This window comes from Anguilla rostrata, chromosome 7, assembly GCF_018555375.3.
Source record: "Anguilla rostrata isolate EN2019 chromosome 7, ASM1855537v3, whole genome shotgun sequence".
NCBI classification, from domain to species: domain Eukaryota; kingdom Metazoa; phylum Chordata; class Actinopteri; order Anguilliformes; family Anguillidae; genus Anguilla; species Anguilla rostrata.
The window spans coordinates 42,883,539-42,898,392 of NC_057939.1; the positions used below are offsets into that span (position 1 = coordinate 42,883,539).

Consider the following 14,854-nt stretch of genomic DNA (forward strand, 5'->3'; position numbering starts at 1 on the left):
TTTAATAGTCCCCGTGTTCAAAAGATAAAAGCCCTGACTCACACAGTACCTCTTACCTCACAATAAGTGGGTAAATGAGTGGATGTCGTGACCATAATGACCATTATGAAGATGAACCTCTGGGGGGACGTTCATGATGGGGACACACTCCCATAGTGATTACTGGATGTGTACAGACAGGACCAGATCCTGGATCAGCATAAACTTTTACACTGTGTGTGTGAGGTCAGTGGCGTCACTAGGGTTGGTGACACCCGGTGCGGTCGACCGTTGGTGTCACCCAATGTTGTTGACAGTGGGGGGGGCAAGGAATTGCGTGTTATGCATTCAACGACACCTCTTCTGCACTTATACCGCTATTAATCAACCAGCAATAAACTGCATCAGATTTACGGGTTCAACGCGCTACACAACACTGCAAAAAAATTTATTGCAGTATTTCGGGTCACCTCTGATGGGTCACCGGTGCGGTGCGTCGCACCCGCACCCTAGTGACACCTCTGTGTGAGGTTAGAATCAGGATTGCACATGGTGATTCTGAGGCAAGTGCACAGAGCTGATAGTGGCCTTTCTGTGCAATTTAACTGTGATTGTTTATTTCCCTCTGGAGGAAATCCCATTATTCACCTCATTGGTTCACTGCCCTCTGAATCAAATGTGGCTGTGGAACACGACTATTAAAAATATAATTGTAAAGGATACCAATTTTTACATAATAAATAAAGAATTAAACAGCAAAAAAGGCATCATTTCAAAGCTGACACTTGTGTGAGATTGGAAACCTGAACATTTATTTTTAAAACTTAAATCCATTATTCATAATTATTCATTTCCTCCAGCCCTATATATTTCCTATATTCTATTTTATGTGTTTACTCTCTTAATATGGGCAAAGACTCACACTATTGTAGAGGAACGTGGAAGACGACTGAAAGCTAACTAAAGTTATACCTCCATTAGCTCTCTCCACAGTCCACTTGCTGAAATCCATTACAGCAGTATGAGTACAAGTAACACTAGTATTCATGTACTGGCGCCCATACTGCTAAAACAAGCTGTAACAATAGATTTGAACCAAGTTTGGAGACATTTTCCAGATACTTCTTCTGACCTTGTCGGCCCTGTATAATGATTCTGGATTCAGGTGATTCTTACCATTCCCTGAAACAGGCGTCAACAGCTGTTAAAATTACTGTATCCATGGAAGAACTTCCAAAATGTGTATGTCATGTGAATGTGTTTGCCTTATTTTGGGCAAGTACTCAATCTGAAATTGCACCGTTGTTATAATATGGCTTAATTATTGACTTTTGTTTGAATACCAGTACATTTTCTGAATCATTCAAGCAGGAGGATACTGCAAGACATTGAGAGGGGTTTACTTCAACAAACCAATTCATATTAAGTCGGTATGCTAATGAGTGGAATGTAAATACCCAGTTAATAGTCAGTTGGTATATCAATGGGTGAGGTGAAATTTTAAAACATAATAGTATTATTGTACAGACTCTTATATATTGCAACAACCTTTTATTTGGCAATTGTGTTTGTCATTATGCTGAATACCAGCAGACTATTGGCAAAAGAACCCCAAGGAGCACTGAAGAGACAACATGAAAAACAAATCAGAAAAACATTTTATTTCTTCCAACGGCATCGGAACACAGCTGAAGCTCAACTGGAGGATTTCTAGATTCCTGGCCATAATTCAATACTGACAGGAACTTCAACAGTTAAAGTAAGCTCAAAGAGCCCTTGAGAATCTTTGTTTCTAGAAGACTCCACACTATAAAAATAAACCATTGCAACCCTCAGGCTGCCCTGTGGCCAATGGGTTATCCTGTTTTGTAAAAAAGACATGTTAAAAATTAGCAATAAAGCAAGTGTCCTTTAAACAACCAAATATAAAATACACACAATAATGTCAATAATCTAGCTCTAGAATGTTAAAAACAAGTTCCCTTTTGGTTTTCAGGTTTATGTATATGCTGTATTCCTCCTTTCATGCATATTTCAAACTAGCTTTCAAACACTTCTTTATTGTGATTTGTATGAATGTATTTATTTAGAGTAAGTTAATCAAAAATGAGATTTCCTTAACACCATAATATGAGTAGTTCAAGCTAAATGGCTGCAAAAATCAATACCGTTGTAAATAATCTTCCAGTAGAAACATGCACATAAATGTACAGTTTGCAAAGAAATATAAAATTTGCACACAAATATAAATTTTTGTTTGCACCTTATGTTAAATTCTTACTGTTTGGCAATGATTTGCTGTGAGGAAAAATGTGCTACTCATTATAATAACAACAGGCAATTCACATCAGTGAACATTTTACACATTCTTGACCTGCATTGATCATTTATTCTCGTTAATTTATTAGCTTTTGGTTCTATTTGGTCTAAACTTTATTGACATTGTCCTTGGATAAACAACTTCATGAATGAGTTAATACATTTCAGGAAGTTGAATAAACACTGACCTTTGGCAACTGCCTTTGTCAAAACCAAAATTGTAATGCAAAAGAAACTTCCTACTAAATTCATTTTGTAAATGAAAATGTTTCCTTATCTATCTTGCAATTCTGACAAACAAGAGTATTATCTTTGTTTAATTTTAAGTCGCAGTCCACTGAATGTTCCATGAGCCCATTATATCACATTACAGCAAAATTACAATACGTTCTTTTAAATGTAATGACCAAGCAAGTTTTCATGGAATTCTGGCATCTTTCCCAATTTTCCAGCAAAGCATATGACATCATCCCTGTAAAATGCACTGCACAATTAAAATTAAACTGAATTGAAAAAACATTGAATGCATTTATAATGCAACTGCTTGAAAATTTTTCTAGAAGCATGCCATAGAACAGCATCCAGGTTTATGTAACTTTGCTTCCTGCTACTATATATTGATTTTTATTGAATAAATTATCTCATTAGATGTGAAATTGGGGGGTACTTTATGTACAAAGAGCAAAGCAATTACTGTTTTACGTTCAGATAGTTTTTTTTTTTTTACGTTGGAGATGGTGAGGTGCAAAACTGCAAGGCTTTTAGTGCTGTAAACCATTTCTTTCAATAAATTATAACATATAAAAGTTTCCTTTGCCTATACATGATGAAATACAGAATTTACAAATAATACATACATGCAAATTATTAATCTAAACGCAATGCTGCAAAGTACTATTCAAGTCCCAAAGAGAAATTAATACCATGAACAATGCCAATAATTATAGGCTGCCAAGCAACAAGGTATCGCAGCCAGTCCAATAACTGTCCGTATAGCATATGTGTGCGTTCCCAGCTGGTTTCCATGGTAAAGGAAATTCATACAAATTAGTTTCTGCTGCAGAGTGAGTTTTCCAAATATTGGTGCTCACATTCAAAGTAGCTCTTACTTCTGAAATGCATGACTGAATCCATTTTCAAAACAATAAGGCTTTTTTCAGTTTTAATTATCAATTCACAGCTTGCATAACCTTTCAAGCAGTAACTTGATTTAAGGAGGAAAATGTCTCTTAATTACTCTTTCCATTTACTGATAACTGTGAATATGTGCCAGCAATTAGAATAAATACTTTGGAACTATCTGAATATTCAGAGACATTACATTACATTACATTACAGGCATTTAGCAGACGCTCTTATCCAGAGCGACGTACAACAAGTGCATAGGTTTCAAGATGTAGAGGCGCAAAAGAAACACTAGAGACAAGCTACCCTCAACCCTGAATATCTATTCCAAAAAATATAAAATGGCCACGATTCCATAACAGGAAACAAATACACCCTATTAAATAGTGACTATTAATAATTAAATGTGCCATCCTGATTCACATGTCTATGAATCATGTGTATTCACAAACAAGGAATCTTTACTTGTAGAGGAGTTGAGAATGAGTTGAAAACATAAGGATACGGATTATTCAGCATTCTCTTCAGGTCCACCTTCTCATTGCAGTAGGGGCAGGTCTGCTTTTTTCCCACAATGCACCAGCCCCGGATACAGAATTCGTGAAATCTGTTGATGAGACGAGTTAAGGCGCAACTTATAACTGTCTTGCCTAAGATGGATAATTTCTGACACACTTACAGAAGAGATTGTCTCCTTCTTTATTTTTAGCTGTGTTTTCACCACCTAAGCAGTTCCTCTGTGTGCAAGTTTAATAATCGTATAATTCAGGTCACTGGATCCATAGAAATGGACTTAATTAAAAGACGACAAATGTGAGGCAAAAGGAGACCAATTCTGACCCATCTGCAGTTCTACAATGAAGTTATGCAAGGTGTATTTTAGTACAAACTTCCCTGGAAGGAACAAAAGAAAAATACATATGTAGGAATATACAAGAAAATGTGTTAAAGTGAGCATGTACAGTACATTACATATGTGTGTGTGTGTGTGTGTGAGAGAGAGAATGTGAGTGAGAGAGACAGAGAGCCATACCTTAATATTATGACATGCACAAAACCTGAAAAGCTACAAAAATATATGCAATATTACATACTGTATATATCAAAGAAAATACTTTGACACTATATGGGACAGTATGATAAAGACGTGCATACAACTGTTCCACCCTAACACATATTGAATGATCTTGCACATCTCGTCACTTCCACACAGAGACAGAAGGGTAGAAGGATACATGTGGTTGCAAGATAGCTGATATGTGTCTTCAATAATCCCTTCCTCGTCCACATCCACGAAGATCTTCTGCCCGCACACAGCACATATGTCATCGCGGAGGCTTCTAGAAGGCATGCCCCCGACATTGTAATACTGAAACAATAAAAGCAATATTTCACCATCGACCCGGCCTTCCTCTTGCGGTTATGGTACGTAACACATTCAGGGGTCAAGTGGGTCACTTACACCGATAGTCGAGGCCATGTAATCCGAGCATATCTCGGCAAAGTCCCGGCCCATGACCCCGTAGTACAGGCCATAAAACAGCATAATCACGCCCACGTCCATTGAATCCTCTGCTTTAATCCTGTGGGCAAACAAGGCTTGCTCTCTTAAAGAGAAACCACCAGAGAGGAAGCAGTGCATGGACTGAAGAGCAGAAACTCATGTGATCCTTAAAACTAAAAAAAACAGGCAGAACATTATCATTTTTCCCCCATTATTATATGACTAAGATTGTACTTACGTGTAACTGATCTTATCTCCGTGTAACAACAGAAGAACAACGGTTAGGTTAATATCCTTATTCTCTGAAATATGGCACTTAACACAGTTTCCATTAAAGAAGAAATTTTCCTACCTGAAGAACACATTGAACCCAAACATTGTGAACATAATTGCCAGGTATCCAACGACACCAACTGCATAACTCAGTTTGTATATGAGGAGGAACCACTTGTATACCATCCTGAAAAAGAAATGGAAGTGTACAAGGCATCAACATAAAAAAACATGCAGCTAGGATTTTGCCATTCAGTCCAACATGTCCTTTTGTTCAGGATATGGGCTTGAATTTAGCATTATATGCAATACACCTTTAACATGTACGCATTGAGCTTTCCACATGGGGTTCAAACCCGTAACCCTGTACACTACTACTGTACTAGGAGATTATTCACACCAGGTATTGATTGAAAAATAGGAAATGTATCTGGACTTTGTTATTTCTCTGAAATGTGCCAAAAATGACTGTCATTTAATAATATGATTAATGTTGGTAAAAACAATAATGCAAAGTCATTTGTAGTCAGAATCTGAATTAAACCAAAGGTTTAGTTGGACACATCTAGCATACAGGTCCAAACAGTGTTGAAATGAAACCACTTGGTATGTCCATCCACCCTGGGTTCTGTGTTAATGCCTCAGAGACGTAGGGGAAGGAGTAACTTGGACTTCTGCAGAGTACCTACCGAGGGGTCCTGCCAGAGAGGGGCTTACGGGTGGCCCTGAAGATGACGTAGCTGGTTATGACGGAGAACATCCCCCACGTGGAGAGAAAGCGCCACCAGTACAGCTTTATAGTGAAATACAGAGGGACCACCCACATTTGTACCAGGGTGACCAGCTGCCAAAGCAAAGATCAGGAGCATGTTAGAGACACAATCAGCAACCATCCTCTGCCCAAATTTAAAGCTAAAATGAAAGAAGTATTACAGAGAAAAACTCCAGCATCAGTGAAAATGCGGCGCTAATGTTTCAATGTTTTCGAATTCTTGAAACATCTGTCATTATGCAAATCTATTTGTGCCCCAGTAGGCTAAGCAATATGAAAAGGTAGACCTAAACCTGTGGCTCCATAAACTGTATACTGTCTAGCCACGGCAATGTTGTCTACCAACTTCGCCAGTTCAGGGCAATCCAGACAAGCACGAACTGCATGAAAAAACCAATGGATCCTTAATTGCACAATAAGTGCAACAATAGTGAGAAAACAATGTATTCTAAACCTTTGTCTCCTTGCAGAAGAGCAAGACTAATTTAGCCACAAAGACTGCTGGGATAGAAGGGCAGAATTCTGGCAGGAGTCTAAATTCAGAATAACAGTGGAATTGAGCCAACAAACAGATATGCACTGCAATACTGTATAATACAGAGGAATAGAAGGAGACGTTTTGATTTGAGAGGCACTTACAGTAAAAACAATCGACACTCATCTTTCTTTATGCTGACAAGGCCAAGCTATTAAATTATTTTTGACATTCTGTAAAGTGAAGTCTGCACAGAAAACAATGAGTAACTCAAAAAATTAGACGCTATGAGTACCAATATTACATTCCTCAAGATGGACCTATTCATATATTAACAGATTGCCCATTTGTACAAACACACATATACCAATATGGATTAAGCACCTTGCTGAAAGGAAAAAAACAGGACCACAGCCAGCCTGGGAATCGAACCCAAGTCCAGCTCCACTATACTTACGTTGTAGGACCTGCAGTGCCTCTGCTTCCACTGCACCAGGACGATCTGCGCCACCAGCAGGGTGGCGATGAGAATGAGGACCATCTCCGCGTGCATGGCCTCGTGACCGCGATGCTTAACGTGGAGCTTCTCATGCTGCACCCTGGGAAGGAGAATGGAGTCACTGGAGGACTACAGAGGAGTGGCCCTTTCCTCACCTTATCAATGAGCTCATATTGGGACCGACAATTTCAACTGGAATCATGGAGGGGAAAAAAAACTCTGAAGCTTCCTGTCTTCCTCGGACATAAATATTTATTCTATTTTGCCAGAGAGAAACTCAGGAGGGTTATGGTAAATACAATAAACAGGGGACTTTAATGTTCACAGCTATAAAAAAAAAAGTTAAAAAGACACATACTTATTGGGATGGTGCCAAGTTACAAGTTCTCTTAAGATGATAAGATTTTTTTTTTTAAACCCCTGGGCCAAATTACTTTGAATCATTTAGGAAACATTGGGTAGCACAGTTTTGGAATACAGTTTGACAGCCAATATTGTTTCTTGTAACATGGCCTGATTTTGATTTCAACGCTTTTAATGGCAGGCCTACATTTTGCAAGTTTGAATGAATGACTTCTGAACAGTGCTTTGTGTGTATGAGTATCTTGGCATTTTTGAATATTGAAAATGTGTTTTTCTTTAGATTTATGTTACTGGAAACTGGAATGGGCAATGAACATTTTAAAGCAAACAGAGTGAGGAATGGGATGAAGACAGAACGTTATAATTGAATGATTTAGCATGAGAAATGTTCTGGTGGATAGCCTTATGACAAACTTTGATAACACAACAAATGCATATGACCAGACAGAAGACAGGATTTTCTAAAGCTGAATGCTTCATAAAATACAGTACTTACTTCCAGTTTTCTCTGTGGTTCATATTCAAAAGATCACCCTGCTGAAGGAAAAAGAAAAGCTAAAATCAAGGAAAGAACAAGTACAGAAATCACAGCATTCCGGCACAGTGTGTTCCTTGGCATCCCAGATCATGCTCCACAACAAATTAAAACTGACAGGTTGTTCTGGGGAAATTGGACAATTTTTAACCTTGACCTCTCAGATGTTTCTGATATTTGACACTCATAACTTTGTAACCTTGGAGCAGTGACCAATGAAAAAAAAAACACTATCATTAATAAAATCTAAGACAGTGTCAATTTTCACTCCACTTCCCACCCTGACAACAGTAAATGGTAAAAAACTATATTTTGGTATAAATGTGTTTTGGGAAAAGGAAACTCGCACAAACTATTGGGGAGCTTCCAGTTGGCCTTGGTGAAACACTGGACGTGCTGATGAGCTTGCCAAAAGAATTTATTTAGGCTATCATGCAAGCATTAAAAAGTCGAATTTAATATTTCCAAGATGCAAGAAACAATTAACAAACGTCTACCCTGCCTACCTACACAGTTTAGTATACCACGCCCCCTAAAATCAACACTGACAGCACAGTATTTGTATCAACCACGGAATGTTTTTTTTTTTTTTTTCAACTTTAAGAATTGCATATCAGTTGGCCAGCGATACAATGATCAATAGCGATGGCTGTTCCATACAACCAATCATACCATTTGAGAGAGACTAGAAAATCAATTACATAATCAATAGACTGACGTTAGTAGCATACAGCATTTCTGAGTTTCATATTTCCCAGGACATAACTGATCATACTTTAAAGACTATTATTAAAAAATGATGTTCACGTGTACGAAACAAGAATTTGACTTTTTTCTCCCATTTTCGAATTCAGCGATTGTGGAGGTCTCATGTGTAACTCAATGACAAGTTAGCAAACACCGCTAAAGCTAGTACAATTCAGATCTTTTTCAAGATTGTCAAGTACTGAAAAGCATGAAGCAATCACAAATAAACCTCGGCTATTTAATTAAGTTACAGATATCGAGCAACCTAACTAGGGCCCATCTTAATCAAACGAACCCCTATAACAACCAACCAGCAGATGTTAAGCAACCCCTTCACGAAATCAAACCACACTTCACGAAATCAAACCACACATGTGTCACGACTGTTTCAAAGCACTAACATTAGTTAATATTCCTGACCATAACTGAGGAAGGTTACATAAATTCGCCCGGACTTCTCCGGTCGATGTATAATGTTTGAGTAGCCCTCGGTTTATTTCATAACAGAGACATGCCTTTGTGCGTAGCCATATGTATTTTCTTCATGCAGTTATTTCGATACCACACTGGCTAGCTGTGTACCATGCATGCTAACACAGTCCCTTGTCTGCAAGCCACGTTTGCAGAGAGGGCAAGGGTTAAGGATCGTACACCAGACGTTACAACGCATGCACTAAAAACATAACTAAATGCGCAAACCAACCAATATATCAACGCCCACTTGTGTTATTGTATGCCTGCTCAATAACAATTTGTAAGAGGTAGCTAGCTAGCTTGCTACCTGAGCCTGTCCTGCAGCCATGCCTCTTCTTCCAGTAGTCTACGTACACCGGCCAGCTGATTCATCCTTCAAGAAAACTACTATTCACGAATGTACGTGGCGCTCTAAACGTAATGGGATTCTTTTTTACTGAGCTGTGTTAGGAGTTTAACGTAACTACCGTAAAGCATGCCCACGTGAACGCTGACTTTACTTTGTCAAGCTGAGGTCCACAAAAATTGCTTTAAATCGCACTGCTTGCCTCTTCACTCGTTTAACCCATTATCTCTCACGTTTCTGAAAGTTTTGATTAGTGTGTACAAAAACATGGATGGTGTCTGTACATTTGTATGTAAACTTGTTTCACGGAATGCATGGGAATCCTATCATCTCAGTTTCATCAGCTGACTGCCCTGTTCATTACACCTCCGTCAAAGCGATTGGAAACCAACATTAGCGAACAGCTGATCACATCCACAGGAAACAAAAACTGTGAATTTACAGAAACCTACACCACCACCAATTAATTTTGGAGAACATGTAGGCTACCCTATACTTCTTCAAGCTGAAGAATCCTGGATGCAAATCATATCCTGTTTTCAGGAGTCTCCCCTTTAATTTCATTTCGAAATTCTTCTTTGAGTTTTTGTTTTTTTGGCGGTTGGCTAACAAACATTGTCAAATAAAGGCCGTACTCACAATATGTTAGACAGATGCTCTGTGTAGTGTCATCCTTATAGCATATTAAGGGGCAGAGACAGGACATCAGGGATGACACTACACACCAGGGAGAGAGTTTGGGGTTGGCTTAGTGCCAACATAGGGACTAGGAATGACATTCACATAAATAACAGATTAAAGGCAGGATTTTATTTTATTTGCCATGACCTTTACAAAATGTAAAAATTTGACTGAAATCGTGATCAGAAAATGCAATAGATATTCTGCTATTGTGAACTGAAACAACTTGTATATGTAGTTTCACCAGTGTTGTATGAGTGTGTTCATTTTGATTTTGATCTTGTGCCTGCAGGAGTGTGGGAGGTACAGGAGACCCTTGTTGCTTTTGCTTGTTGCTGAGTCTTTCATGGTGTGTAGATAATGTTTCTTGACTGTAATTCAACCGAGCGGGTTTGTTGATTTGATTGATTAGATATAAGCCAAAGGGAATTGAGAAGGGAAATGCTACTGTTCTGTTGCTTTTGCTAAATTTTCTACATTGTCACTTACAGTTTCCATTGACATTGTGAGTCACATACTTTTTGATCATTTCATTTTGTGCATACACCTGCTGTGTCTTGAAACAATTGTTGTATCTTCCCTCAGCCCCTTCACAGGCTGCAGTGTGTGGGAGATTATTTCACATTTCTGTAACTCTTGAGCCCCTCAAATGAAAATAAATGATAGCAAATATGTGCGTATATATATATATATATGCACTGTATATAAACATAGTGAAATGAAATGGAACCATTTCATAATGTCCCTGGCTTGCACTACCCAGTTTTACCACTAGATGACATACTATGAATTAGGAATCCTGTTACATGTTTTCATTTTAGACGTACATTAAAGACACATTAATCCACATACATTTATTTAGATTGTATCATATACTTGTACAAAGAACGAGGAAGAGGAAAGGAAGGGAAAACTTATGGATATTATATAAAATTACAAAGTATAAAATGACATAATGTTACGACAAAATATTCAGTTTGAGCCTTATTTTGGCAGTAGACAGGCCAACAGCCTCAACCAGAATACAAAAGGAGCATTTGGTCCTAATGGCCACAGTCCAAGGTTATTAATTCCTGCGGGAACAATAGGATCCTTAAAACAATTACATATGTAAATTGTTTAGAACAGGTATTTACACATTTAAGATGTTTTTCAGAATATTTACAGAGTAATACATAAAGCATTATATTACAAACTGACATATTTTCAAATGATTCATAAATGCATAACAGGTTGAATTATATATTGAAACAGGAAATTGAAAGAAAAAAAACCATCCAGGCAAAATGTGCTTTTTCTTGATCTTTGAGTAATGTGTTTTAAGAAAGAATGGTAATACATTTAATCAACATGCTGGCATTTATTGTGTTAAACCAATTTGTTTCTTAGACATGAAAGTGTAGCACTATATGAAATTTGTTACTCAATGTATCAATGACTGCAAACCAAGGGTAAGTAATCTCATATTAAACATTCAAATATATTTAAATCTGATTTAACACACATGTTAAGCGCTAACTGGTAAAAAAATCTATTGCTAAGCTACGAGCCAGTGCACAACAATACAACCAATGATTCACCCTTTTATTACATCATCAGTGCTATTAAAATGTTTATACAAAGCATAGCTTTTACAGTTACTGTTGTTCATATAAAAAGTGTTGCATCAATAAAAAATTCAGTATTATGACAGAAAATCAACAACAAAAAAACAAGAATTTCATATTTGCAAATATTTATGTAAAAAATATAGATTTTGTGTACGTAAAGTTGGAGTGAAAGATCTTTGCTGGCTCAATTGCACCATGGTTAATTCATGCTCTATCAAGAAAGTAATATAGCTGCATTAATATGAGAAATCTGACACTTTTGCAGACAGAATGGAAACTTAAAGATACAAAACCAAAGCTCTTTTATCCTCCATCGCTGAATAAAAAGCAGCTTTTAGAAATTCAACCTTTTAAAAAAAAATTCTCCCGGGCTTCTCGAGTCACGCACTTTGTTGGCGGGTTGTGCGTGGTGTGGAAAGGCCTGCGGTGCTAAGGGGGGGGGGGGGGGGTGGGGTAACGATATGCGTCGGGCGGTAGGCGGGCAGGGGCCCTGATCAGCACTGCAGCTTGCGGATGCTGCGCGAGATCCTCTTGAACTCCCTCTGCCCGCGTTGCCACCGCTTCAGGGAGGTGATGACCAGGTTCCCCCCCATCTTCTGGCCCATCACCAGGTAGGCGGCGTGGATGTCGTTCATCTCGTCGCAGGTGCACTGCAGGCCGTCCTTCAGCCAGAGCACCGTCTTCCTCAGGTCCCGCTCCGTCACGCCGTTCAGCTTGTAGATGGTCTTGCTCTTGGTCTCCGGGACGATCTTGGTGTCTCCGTTCATGTAGGAGATCTCCTTCACCTTGATCTTCAGCGCTGCAGAGTCAACAACACGTGTAAGCCAGAGACACCACATGGTCTCAGATCCGTGGGCTGTGCTTCTCATTAAAAATGAAGAGAAGGTCAGACACTGAAGGTGGGGGCACTGCCAGTGAACCAGCTCAGTGCAAATGATAGGAAACACAAAGCCAGGCTACCAAAAGGCAGTTGGTTCAAATCATCCCCTTACACAATATCAATAACAAGGTCACCTTCAATGACCTGGTCATTTAGTAACAGAATAAATGCCAGATAACCTCAGTGGAAAGTCGGGCTCAGTGTTTACACAGGCAATACAGAAGAGCAATATACTGTACATAGCCTTTGATCTTAAAATTTAGAAAGTAACCTTTGTTGATTATTAATACATTTCTCTATTCTATACATTATAAACTGGCATTTCTTTATGAAAAGAATATATTTTTATGGATAGGTCCACTGGGTGGCTTAAGGAATATTAAAATATGTACATAATGGAAAACATAGTGAAAATCTGTTTTGCATTATTAGGTTGTATGATATGAAGTCCACAGCATTTTCCATCCCCACAGGTACAAAAGATTGATAAAGGTCTGCCAAGAGACACGAAATGATGCATGCAAAGTGAGTCATTAAAATAATTTTGACTATCAAGAAATAAAATCTCACCAAAGTCATTTTTACAAAGGTTGTCAACAATTTCGTTGTCATTCTCCTCTTTCTCTCTGCACGCGTCACACACCTTAGGCACTGAAATAGAAAGCAATTTCTATTAATTATGGAGTTGCACGTAAACGAATATATTGACTGTGAATACTTTTTAGAATTTATATAACATAGTAAAACGAATATACCAAACACACAGTAGTAATTGCTGCATAATTAACAAAGCTATTTGCAAATAACTATATGTTTCTGTCTAGCTGTATGCGTTGGTTATGGGAAATATAATGACAAACAGGTGAGCGAGGTACAGTAATAAATGAACAAGTCTGACGTATAAACAACGTTTATGACATGGCCTATAAATAACGCTTATTACTATTTTCGCACACAGCACAGATTATTAATTGCATCGCATAATGGGACCAATATCTGCCTTTTCCGGAGAGGAACAAATACTTTACCTTCTCTGGTAACTGGCACAAAATTATCTATGCTGGCTGGCGGGATGCACAGATCATTATCCAGTGGGAAGCGATTACAGTCCAGCATGTCCGGCCACGGGAAGCCAAAAGCCGACATCACCGGGGCACAGCTCTGCTTGACCGTCTCGCACAGCGACCTGCATGGTTGAATGGGCTCGTCCAAATCGTCCAGGCACACTGGAGCAAACAGGGAGCACAGGAACTTCCTGGTGTCGGGGTGACACTGTTTCTGGACCAGAGGAATCCACGAGGATGCTTGCTGGAGCACTTCTTTCATTGTCTCGTGTCCAAGAAGGTTAGGGAGTCTCATCTCAGTGTACTCTATATCGTGACAGAGCAGAAGAGTTGCAGGGATGGGTTTGCAGTTGTTCTTTTTGTAAAATAACTCGGACTGACCAAATGAGTATATCCCATGAATCGCTTCCAGGCATCCAGGTAATGCCAGTGCAAATATTATGAATGTGGCACGCTTCATTGCAAGTCACCTAAATGAAGATACTAATAATGTTGATAATCAAAAATTGCAATTGTCCTGATAGTTTACTTTTTACGCAAGTCTAACAACCCATCTATAGTGTTATTTTGACGGCATCCATAGAAAGTTTCGTCTTCATAAATAGCGTTCCTTTACGTTGAGAACAGCTACGGATGCGGACTGTCCGAACGTCTCTTTTACTCTACATGAAGTAGGGAGGAGTTCCACTCAGAGGCCACGTTTGATTGGTCCAATTTAATTGGATCATCTCAGGCAAAATCAGGTACTGTAGGCTACTTCGCACCAGCCCCAAGAGCCAGAGCACCATACTCGTGAATAATCTCACACGGTCTCTAAAAATGTTTTCGCCTGATAAAATAAGAAACAAATAAATAAACGACCCATAAAACTGGCTAACAGAATTTTCCAGATGATTCAGTTTAATGTAATTCATAAATGTTTTGATTTAATAATGTACGGCTATTTATATATTAACTAATGTGTATCACGCACGTTTTACATGCTGTAAAATAATGTGACAATCCAAGCGGATTAGGCTACACTAATTAAATTAATTAAAATAATGGTGACATGAACTATGCGGAATTCATATGATGCAATATGTTGGAAACATGGACCAGCACGACGAATAACTCGAGCTTCAATTAAGTTATATTAAGAAACATAAGTTTTTGCCCACTTGTCTATCTCTCAGGTAAGTCCCTATGTTTCAGAATCTGAAATTCCT

At 38.5% G+C, this 14,854-nt stretch overlaps 2 protein-coding genes across 4 annotated transcripts; both read right to left on the reverse strand.

Annotated features, from left to right (window-relative positions):
- Positions 1-1,625: 1,625 nt before the first annotated feature.
- Positions 1,626-9,496, reverse strand: rnf175 (ring finger protein 175). 3 transcript variants are annotated; one of them, XM_064344454.1, is made up of 9 exons: positions 9,373-9,496; positions 7,806-7,846; positions 6,905-7,046; positions 5,890-6,044; positions 5,280-5,387; positions 4,886-5,006; positions 4,659-4,792; positions 3,929-4,030; positions 1,626-3,313 (listed from the first exon to the last, which is right to left on the reverse strand). In XM_064344454.1, exons 1-9 carry the CDS (start codon positions 9,391-9,393, stop codon positions 3,193-3,195), a joined length of 945 nt encoding a protein of 314 aa, XP_064200524.1. In that variant the 5' UTR covers positions 9,394-9,496; the 3' UTR covers positions 1,626-3,192. The 3 variants fall into 3 exon arrangements, with proteins under 3 accessions (XP_064200524.1, XP_064200525.1, XP_064200526.1); XM_064344455.1 differs by having other exon boundaries at positions 7,806-7,843; positions 9,373-9,488; XM_064344456.1 differs by lacking the exon at positions 9,373-9,496 and adding an exon at positions 9,295-9,313.
- A 1,435-nt stretch (positions 9,497-10,931) lies between these two features.
- On the reverse strand, positions 10,932-14,303 carry LOC135259748 (secreted frizzled-related protein 2-like). The gene is made up of 3 exons (XM_064344457.1): positions 13,611-14,303; positions 13,153-13,233; positions 10,932-12,501 (listed from the first exon to the last, which is right to left on the reverse strand). The coding sequence occupies exons 1-3, from the start codon at positions 14,104-14,106 to the stop codon at positions 12,197-12,199; spliced, it is 882 nt and encodes a 293-aa protein (XP_064200527.1). The 5' UTR covers positions 14,107-14,303; the 3' UTR covers positions 10,932-12,196.
- Between the last annotated feature and the right edge of the window lie 551 nt (positions 14,304-14,854).